Here is a 10,726-nt window from a genome sequence, read left to right on the forward strand (position 1 = left end):
AACTTGAGATACAAAGTACGTAATCATTTCAAACATCTTTGGTCGAATTTAAGTATTCCGGAATTTTGCTGATCTTATTGTGCAGAAGAGCTATATAATTATTTTGTCTTTCTCCATAAAACAGATGAATAAACTGATATTATAATTTGTGCTTATTTATATCAAATGGCGAGAATTCGACTCAAAGCTAACCATTTTGTGTTACATTGGCAACAGTACAGTTGTCAATAAAAAATAACCTCGATTTCGAATATGTCTAATTTTTGAACAATAACAATAAATAAAACTTAATATTAGTTAAAGAGCATCGGAATTAACATAACAATGACCATAACAAAGGAAACGTACGTTGATTTGCAGGAAAAATATGACAAAGTTATTAAATTATTGGAAGAAGATAGTAAACTGGATCCGGAATCTGAACCATTCTTATCGAAGTATTCGGCTAGACAAATTTTAATTGGTATGCGAGCTAATTTAGAGAATTTATTAAGAACCCATACTACAGAAGATCCATTGCACAAGAAATTAACAGGTAAAAATATTTGAAATAATATTTTGTCATTTATAATGAGTAATTTACCGAAATGGTTCCAATTTGAAACCTCCAAGCTAGCCTACATATTCAGATTCTCCACTAACTAGTCAATTAAAATTTTGTTAGAAATAAAAAAAAATAATTGTAAACCATTAAATAATAGATCAAGAAATGAAAACTGAAAATAAATGTGATAGGGATTGGGGCCCGCCACATTCTATTGACTTACAAGAAGAAATTATCAATGTGGGTAAAGGTAGTCCAGCCTTTTTAGAAATTCAAAAAAATAAAAATTGTGCTAGGTTTGTGCTGCATGTGCTAAGAAACAAAATTTTTTTAATATTGAAAGTTTTATGAGCTGATGAGAAATTAAAAAAAAAAGTTAGTCCAGCTGTTTTCGAATTTCGAAAAACAAATACGGTTGAATTGTGCTAGCTTTGTGCTATTTGTGCTAAAAGTGAAAAATTTGAAAAAATAGTTGGAACATCTTGAAAAAAAATTTTTTTTCGAAAAGTTGGCCAACCTCTTTGTAATTCGACACAGGAATTTCTTATCAAAAAAGTAAATGTTGTCCTGAGTTGTGCTAGCATCCTAGGCCACTGTGCAATCGTTACAAAAAATTATTTCATCGGATTTAATGATTAAAATATGATAATTGTGGATTTTATAGGGGCCGCAAATTTTCACGACCTTCGTAAAAAGTAAATATTATGGTGAATTGTGATAGCATCCTAGGCCACTGTGCAATCGTTATAAAAAATTATTTCATTGAAATTAATGATTACAGTATGATAATAGTGGATTTTATAGGAGCCGCAAATTTTCACGACCTTCGTATGTGCCATGGGAATTTTTTATCGCAAAAGTAAAGCATCCTAGGCCACTAGGGCTATAAAAATTTGTTTACCTGTATTGCCTACTTTATACCATAACATATATTTTTTTTAATATGATTATCATGATTATGATAATTATAATGATCATAATTTAAATTTTAATAATACTTTATTTCCAACAGCACAAAAAATCTAATAATTGAAATTATTAACCCATTAAAAGTTAGGCCAAAACTCTGCTTAACTAACTACATCATTTATAGGCAAATGAAAAAAATACACATTTTTTTCTTTTGCCATTTGCAGTTGTTAAGGAAAAATTATTTAAAAAAATTGTGCTAGAAGTAGAAGTTGCATAATAGACTGTACCAATCAATTCTACGGAAAAATTTATGAACAAAACTTATATAACAATTTTTTGCCAGAGTTCAATTTGTTAGCTTAAAACGATAATAAACAATTGAACAATAAATGGAACTATAGCAAAAAATGATTATACCTATAGGTTTTTGCCTTAATATTTCTAGTAAAATCGATTAGTACAGTCCATTTTGCAAAATAACAACATCGAGCATAATTTGTTCAAATCATTTTTTATAAACAATCGCAAATGACAAAAGAAAAAAACGTGTATTTTTTTTTTCATTTGCCTGTGTTTGGCGTAGTTATAGTTTCATGCTATCTAGCCCCAGTTTTGACCATCACATTAAATTGTAACGTTTAAAAATTGTTAATGTTAAGAAAGTTTGTAACATGAAACATTGTTATCATGTTAAAGCAACAGCATATAGTTCACATATATACAGGTACACTCTCGGCCAAAAGTTTGGGTACACCTCACGAAATTTTTCGCCGCACTAAAAGTTTTATATTTCAGTGAAAAAAAATAATCGGATTTCCAATGTGGTGTTTTAAAATAGACATTTTGCTTTTTTGAAAAAATTTTTGCGTTTGGAAATGGCCGTTTCTGACTTTTTTTGCTATTTTCAATCGATTGCATAGCTACTAGAAATTCTTTATAGAATATCCTTGAAACTGTACCCGAATAGCATAAATTTTATTCTATAGAATGTGTGCGTTTTTTTTTGTTTGAAAAATTTTTGATTGTTTTACCTAAAAACGACCATTTTCAAAAAAGGCTGCGAAGCTGAGAAACTTTGAGGTTTAAAAAAAATAATCAAGAGGAGAAAAAGTTGCGTATAATCATGCAGAATCGACTTGATTTTTTTCAAAATTTTCTTTCGGAATTTTTTTGTTTACTATTGTAGATCGAACCTCTAATAATTCAAGTGGCTCAACTCGTAAATTATTGAGTTTAAGCTGAATTATCAAGAGAGAAAATCTTATCATTTGAAAAATTTATTAAAAAACCGCGGGTTTCTATGTATATCCCTCTTAAAGATGAACCCTTTAACCCATTAAGACCCAAGTAAAAAATATTGTAGATAGCACAAAATAAAACGATGCCATTCATAGGCAAATTGAAAAAAAAAATACTTGTCTTTTTTCGAGTTATTTGCAAAATTATTCAAACAGATTATACTGAAAGTTATTATTTATCAAAACAGACTTCACCAATCGATTGTACGGAACAATTATGATAAAAACCTATACACCAATTTTTTGTCAAACTTTATAGTAGCTTCGGGAAAAAAATTTATAACAAAAGTGACCTCGAGAAAAACCTGGAAATCATTTACAGAGTTGTAGGTCCACTGCCAGAGGACGGACCAAAAATTATAAAATGAATAAGTTACAAATTTTGCCTAATTAAGATGCATTTAAACTATAATTGTCGTATTCTTCAAAAAATTCAACGTATATTTGATTTTACAAGTTCTAGTCAATCTCTTCAAATAAGAGGTGGGGGGAAGCGGGAACTTTATTATGAAAAAACGCCTGTAAGTCTAGTTCTACTTAACCTATCTATGCAAAATTAGTCTTTTTGAAGAGAGCTCCTTTCTACCAGTTTAAGAGTTATAATTTCGAAACAACCTAATGAGTAACGTATACGGTAGAGGGCGCTATCTATTCATTTTTTTAAATCTAGCTATCCTTGAAAAATGTTAAATGGAAACACGCAGTTTTAATTAAGGATTATAAAAGTATAGCAAATTAGCAACAGAATAGCGAAAACTGCATGTTCATATATTATTCGTATTACGAGATATCCTAAGAAATGTGTAAATTTTAAGCATTTTCCTTTAAACATAAATTACTCCGGTTTGACTGAACGGATTTTAACATTTTTTGACTCCTCAAAATTGTCTTTCCTTGTTCTATTAATAATAGTTCCAATTTTTATGTCAATATTACTTTGCTGTCACCGGGAAACTGGGTTATGGAAGTTAAAATGGAAATATAACTATAAATATAATATAACTATAAATTTAAGAATAAAAATCGACCTGTTTCGGGTTTTTTTCATACAGAAACATAATAACACTAAAACTGAATTTATTTCATACTTATGGACCGCATTGTATAGTATAGCATAAAACATATTGTTTACATAGTATTAGTGTATGGATAGGAAATGCTGAATATTGGTCTACAAATCTTCTGATGGATCGGTTTCGTTTTAATCTAGGATCTAGACACGCCGTAACTTGTCAAGTCAAGTTCAAGTAACAGAACTGGCGAGCAGCACAGTGTGTAATATTACACGCACCATTTGGAGACTCTTTTGACCCTCCTCATAACTCAAAAACGGTTAGAGAGTTCAAATTTGGAATGCAGATAGGTAATTAAGTGAATACAAAGATATTAATCAGATATTAGTAAATTTTTATCATTTTCTTATAATTTTTCACTTAACTGATTTTATTAACGTGTACTTAGTGCCTCTAACTGTAATATATGTAAGAATCAGCAGTCAAAACTTATGACAGCCGGTCTTTATGTGGATTTTAATATCTTCACGTGAATATATAACGAGTTGAATACCACCCTCAATTTTTTTTTAATCCGTTTTAATATTTATAACTAAGAGTATAAACGGCTTTCGCCATTTATTACGTTATTAACTAAGATTAAGTATTGTTTCAATATTTAGCGCACATAAATAGTATCATTATACTTATACATAATTGAATAATAGGCATTTCGGTGCGACGCCGGAGCAGCGAAGTGGGAGCGGTGCGCTCATAAGCGCGAGCGCCGTCCATAGATCCATTACGATATTATAGACGTCATTTGAAGTACCGCGAATTAATTTGTTCAGCATTTCTTCGCACCACTCGACACGAGTTTTTTTGAGCGATTGTCAATTTATGTGCTATCCAACGCGAACTAATCTTTTTAACAGCCTAATGTTCATGCAATATTGAATATATCGAGTAGAACTAATACATAATAATACTTAATCTCACGGTATTTCTCTCACGAAATGCGATCACGATTGAATTCGCAAAACCAACTAAACACAGTGGCTCGACATGGTGCTCCATCACCAAAAGTCGAAGCGAGTTGATCGGCACACAGCTGTTTAATCCACATCGAAAGACATATAGAATCAACGCACGATAAAGTTCGCGATTTAATTCCATTTTTTAACCAAGATGAATATTTCTCTTAGTTGAGGATACAAAATGGGAAATAAAGAAGTCAAAATCCTGTGCTACGCAGACGATGCGGTACTGTTGGCGGAGAACGAGGACGATCTGCAAAGGCTACTGTACCAATTTAACAAAACAGCAAAAAAGTTCAATATGATAATATCAACGGCAAAGACAGAATCAATGGTTACTTCCAAGACACCGATCAGATGTAAGATTGTTGTAGATAAGAAAATAATACACCAGGAAATGAAATTTAAATAACTGGGAATCGAAATATCTGGACACGGGCACGTGGAGACGGAAGTAAGAAACCAAGCTACAAGAGCCTCAAGAGCAGCAGCATACCTAAATGACACAATCTAGCGAAATAAATACATTCGAACTCAAGCAAAAGCCCGCATATGCAAGACCGCAATCAGACCTATATTATCCTATGGAGCAGAGACCGGACCTGAGACCTCTAAAACGAAACGGATATTGGAGACTACAGAAATGAAAATAGTTCGAAGAATAGCGGGAAGAACATTAATGGATAGAGAAAGGAGTGAAAACATAAGACAAACATGCTGGATAGATAATATTAATGACTGGGTACTGGATACAAAGATAAAATGGAATAAGCACATTGACCGCATGACGGAAGAACGAATTGTGAAAATATCAAGGGACAAATCACCAGCAGGACAAAGAAGCCTTGGAAGACCTAGGAAAATATGGAGTGACAACCTCCTAGGTGACTGAGCAGAGGCAATGATGTGAAGAAAAACAGGCAATGATCCCTATACACAGCAGGAAGAAGAAGAATATAACAATATCTGTAAACAATTCAAATAGCATTCGTCAACACGTTCTGAGTACGTTCACCATTAAAAATGTCAAACTTCATGATGGCAATGTCAGATTTGACATCTTCTCATCAGTGTTACCATATATCAAAACTTGAGTAGCAACTCTCGTATAAAAGATTGTGGTCCTATGAAAGGAGTTGTCCCGCCTTTCTTTGCCAGGTGATTAGTCTCTTCGTTGCTCTGCACTCCGTTGTAGCCAGGTACCCACATTAAACTAACTTCATTGTTTGCTCTCAATAATTTCATGATTGGGTGCAGTACTATTCTAGCTTTGACTCAATTTTATAAGAGTCAAGTGCTTGAAGCGATTCTTTGCTATTTGATAAGATAAATATCTTTGCATCCTGGTAATTACGTTGTGCGCAGTTTCCGCTTGGAAAATAGGTCTGAAATCGTTAGGTTAGAGAGGTTGGTTCCTGGGCCATATTTTCCTGCCCCTACTTGTCCATTTTCATTTCAAGTTTGAGAATCCAAACTATTTTATGGAAACTATTTCTTCTTCAACGTATTGTAGGCCTTAGGCATGTAGTTTCCAACCTGTCGCCCTTGAGATGTTGATGTCCATGAATCCATCCATCGTTTTGGAGGTCTCCTTAAAGGTCGTCATGTCTGCTAATGCTAATCTTTCTCTGGTCATCCTGTACACGTGTTGGTTGCAAGCTCTTCTACGTTTACGTCCCCATATAACTATGTCTTCCACCTCACATTCGTGTTTTATGTCTGTGTTTCTATTTCTGTCTCTTACTGTGTATCCGCATATGTTTCGAGTATTTTCATTTCTATTGTACGAATGTTCTCTTGTTATCCACCCTTGTTTCTATAGCATATGTCAATATGGGTCTAACGCAGGTTTTGTATATTTTAACTTTTGCCCTTTTGTTCACACTGGTATTATTCCAGATAATATACCGGAGTGGGCCTGATATTCGGCTGGCTTTGTTTGCTTGTCCTTTTACTTCATTTATTCTGTTCTGGTCTGCGATGATTTGCGTGCCTAGGAAGTCAATTACATTACCTGTTCTATGGTTTTATTTTCTAGGGCGAGTTTGCACCTCATTGGTTCTTTAGAGATGACAAGGGTTTTAGTTTTTGTAGTGGATACTTGAATGTTAAAGGTTGTAGCTTTAGAATATAGGAGCTGCTGTAAGTGAATATCTTCTTGTTGTATTCTTGACAAGATTTATTATTTCGTCCATTATCAGGTTGAACAGTTGCGGGTTTAAGGAGTCTCCCTGTCAGATACCCGTTGGTGTTTGTATTTCCTCTGCCAGGTTTTGGTTAACTAATATGTGAGTGGATGTGTTATAGTTTAAATGTCTTATGATGTCTATTATGGTTTTCGTAACGTATTTCTTTTTTAGGATGTCTACTACGTCGCTTTGCCTTACCCCGTCCAATGCTTTGGTGAGATCTGAGGCACATATACGCCGGCTGGTCCTATTCTATAGCTTTTTCAACTACTTGTCTGATTGTGAAGATGGCATCTATAGTTGATCGATTTCTCCTGAATCCTTGTTGTTCTTCCGATGCGTTTACTTGTTGATTTAATGTTGTTTCAATGATTTTTGTAAACACTTTCATGGTTGTGTTTAAAAGGGTTATACCTCTATAGTTCTCTGAAGATTCCCTGTCCCCTTTCTTGAATATAGGAATGGTTATTCTCTTTTCCATTTTTTAGGAACTTCTTTGGTTGATAGTATTCTGTTGGAAAGCTTTGTAAGTTCTACCATTAGTTGTCATCCTCCGTATTTCAATAACTCATTTGATATGTTATCTAATCTAGGTGCTTTACTTTTTTTGTTTTTTTTTGTGTGATCTATCGTTACTTCTTCTAATATCTGGAGGGATTCATGTTTTCTCCCTCTGCCACTTCAGACGTCATCACTGAATTTAGTTCATAGAATATCGAATAATCATTTCTAATTATTTTTGACTCATGTAATTTTATCTGTTTCAGCTATGTTAGGTACAATCCATCTGTACTTGGGAATGATTGCAATTGAAACAGAAGAAACGTCCAATGGAAGAAAACATTTAGAGAAATGCAAAGAAGTTATCGAATCTTACCACGTAGAACCAGAGTTTATATTAGTAACACTTAACATGTACAATAATTTTGGCATTTTGTCATACCAAAATGAACCAGAAGAATCAAAGACTTATTTGGAAAAAGCTGAATCTTTATTTGCAGAATTTAAAAGAAAAGGTGTGTTTCCAATTGATATTGCAGATTTGTTTAAAACGAACATTGACTTTTATAATACTGACGTAGCTGTGAAAAATTTTGAAAAAATACATACACTAACGCTGTATTATTTGGCGCAAGCTTATGGAGCTTTGAAGGATGCTTTAAGGAGTGCTGTATATTGTCACGTTACGTTAAAAAGACAATTGGAGATGTGTGAGTACGACCCCATCGATTGGGCATTGAATGCAGCAACACTGTCTCAATTTTTTATGGAAAAAAATTGTTTTAAACAAGCTCGACATCACCTTGCAGCCAGTTCATTCATTTTGGATGAATACAAGAAAAAACTAGACTTTAATCAAACAGAACCCACTGAAGTTCATAACGCAATGCTAGAAACGTTCAGGCATAGAAGTGCAGATGTAGCTCGTTGTTGGTCAAAATATGGATTGATATTACTTTCAAAATCGAAAGATAGACTTTTGAATCATACTGATGATTTGAATACTCATTGCTCATTATCTACTGATTTTTCCGATTTGAACATTCAATTTAATGGTAATTTATCACAATATGATTTGAAAAGTTTGATATTCGAAAATATACCAATCGAGGAGTATGAAAATCAAATAACTGATCAGTTTATTTTAACCCTTCCTGATGCTAAAAAAGTATTTTTGAATGCTCAGCAGTGGTCAGACAAAGCTCAAGAATACTATACATTAGATAGTTTAGCATCGGATTTCATTGATATAGTGTTGGATCAAACGCAACTGTACCTGAATTTACTATTCTTCGAAGATGAACCCGAAAATCAGGCCAAATTACACAAAAGACGAATAAAATTACTAGAACATGTTCTTAACAATGTCAATGAACAATATTATTTGCAATATTGTCGACAAGTATGGTTCGAGTTAGCTAGAACTTATGCGGATATTTTAGATATTAAATGTGATAAATTGAGGGAGTCTACAGAACGTCCAACTCCTCAGAGTCTATCTAAGATCAACAACTTGGCTGATAAAGGCATTTTGCATTACACTAATTTCATAAAATCATTTGAGGATAAAGCATCCAAAAAATTACCAGATAAATTTCCAGATGATGTTGAAAAACCCGTTTTACAAGCATACCTCCACAAAGCAGCATTGTATAGTAAATACATTTCACTTGATAAACAAATTCAACTGAAAAATACAGAAATGAGCTTGGAAAATTATAAGTTTATTAGTGATTATTGTGAAAAACATCCGAAAGCTAAAGAATTGATTGCAATGGAGTATGGAATATGCAAGGAAATGGTCACTTTGCTACCTATAAAAATTATGAAGTTGAAAAGCGCTTAAGGTTGTGAATTTTTTGAAAAACAGACATTTTAGGAATTATATTATCAGCTTTATAAATGTTTAAAATTGAAAATAAATAATTTATGTAAGATTAACGTCAATTAAAATTGATTAATTACAATCACATTCTATCAACCTTATTGATGGCCACTCCTTATAGTAAGACACTATAAAGTAAATTGATTTGAATTGAGGTGAATCAATCTTTGGTGGTGGATTGATACATTGAATAATTAAGTTGGAATTCCTGGAACCGTTGGTGATATTCCTATTGAATACACTGTTTACACACCAACACTCACAATTACACTATCTGACGCTCGTTTCCATAACCAAGTTATCGTTTTCAGAGCCTAAAAGTTAGATCAGTCTCAGACAGTGTAATTGTGAGTGTATTATACATTGAATAACGTAAGTACATTTGGCTTGATATTCTTTCAACTACATTGCCGAGAATAAAATTAGAGCCACCTCGTAAGTTATTTTAGAAAGGATCCCGCTCAATCCCTTTGGAATTTGAGTTTCGGTCAATGTTTCAGAAACTTGACACGGTCATGGTTTTGTTTCGTTGTTTATTGTTCAATTTCTTGTTTTTGTATGATTTATTAAAATTATATTTATTTAGTGGAAGTTTTACTCATTAGTACTTTTATTATCACGTTTACAAGCTACCATGTTTCACTGTACTCTCCTCTTCTTTTTTTTATCTTTTGACAGGACAGAAACTTAATAACTAAAAATGCACATAACTTAAAACTATGGAACATAAAGTTCAAAGTCGCTTAATAAGCTGGCTTCTTCACTACACGAGTACGCGTACGCGATTTTATTGGCACACTGTCAATGTCAGAATTACTTGTACCTTCGTCACTCTCATCATTTCCTATTACACTTACAGGGTGCGGCAGCATAACTTCCTTTTTTCAAAAGTTAATAAAACTTATTGTATGAATCAGAAAATTTTTATTCGTTTTTTATAATACAGGCACATACATAAAGTTTTGTTTTACTGAGTTTTGAAGATCAAATCAGTTAGGTGACGTCCCCCATTCTCCATACACTGAGTAAACCGATTTCTGGCGTTTGTCATGACTCTTGCCAGCATAGCAGGCGTTATGTTGGCAATTTCTTCCTGAATGTTCGTCTTCAAATCTTGTAGGGTCCTTGGACGGTTCACATACACACGGGATTTCAAAAAACCCCCTAGGAAATAATCACAAGGGGTCAAATCGGGAGAGCGGGCTGGCCACTCCAAATCGCCCCTAATTGAGATAAGGCGCTCTGGGAAGTGTTCCCTCAAAACAGCCATCGATGTTCTTGAAGTGTGTGCCGTTGCTCCGTCTTGTTGGAACCAAGTGTCCCCTAAGTCCAACTCATCTAGCCGTGGGAAAAAAAATTCCTGTAACA

At 33.4% G+C, this 10,726-nt stretch overlaps 1 protein-coding gene across 1 annotated transcript; it reads left to right on the forward strand.

The window, feature by feature from the left end:
- Positions 1 to 5: 5 nt before the first annotated feature.
- LOC130446768 (KIF-binding protein-like) lies at positions 6 to 9,440 on the forward strand. The gene is made up of 2 exons (XM_056783209.1): positions 6 to 535; positions 7,740 to 9,440. The coding sequence occupies exons 1-2, from the start codon at positions 325 to 327 to the stop codon at positions 9,317 to 9,319; spliced, it is 1,791 nt and encodes a 596-aa protein (XP_056639187.1). The 5' UTR covers positions 6 to 324; the 3' UTR covers positions 9,320 to 9,440.
- Positions 9,441 to 10,726: the final 1,286 nt, after the last annotated feature.

This window comes from Diorhabda sublineata, chromosome 7 (genome assembly GCF_026230105.1).
Source record: "Diorhabda sublineata isolate icDioSubl1.1 chromosome 7, icDioSubl1.1, whole genome shotgun sequence".
Taxonomy (NCBI): Eukaryota; Metazoa; Arthropoda; class Insecta; order Coleoptera; family Chrysomelidae; genus Diorhabda; species Diorhabda sublineata.

Bases quoted from the DNA above. Each gene is read 5' to 3' on its own strand.
- LOC130446768 (XM_056783209.1), top strand. From the start codon at position 325: ATGACCATAACAAAGGAAACGTACGTTGATTTGCAGGAAAAATATGAC. The intron at 536-7,739 runs GTAAAAATATTT...TATCTGTTTCAG, and splicing joins ATTGCACAAGAAATTAACAG to CTATGTTAGGTACAATCCAT.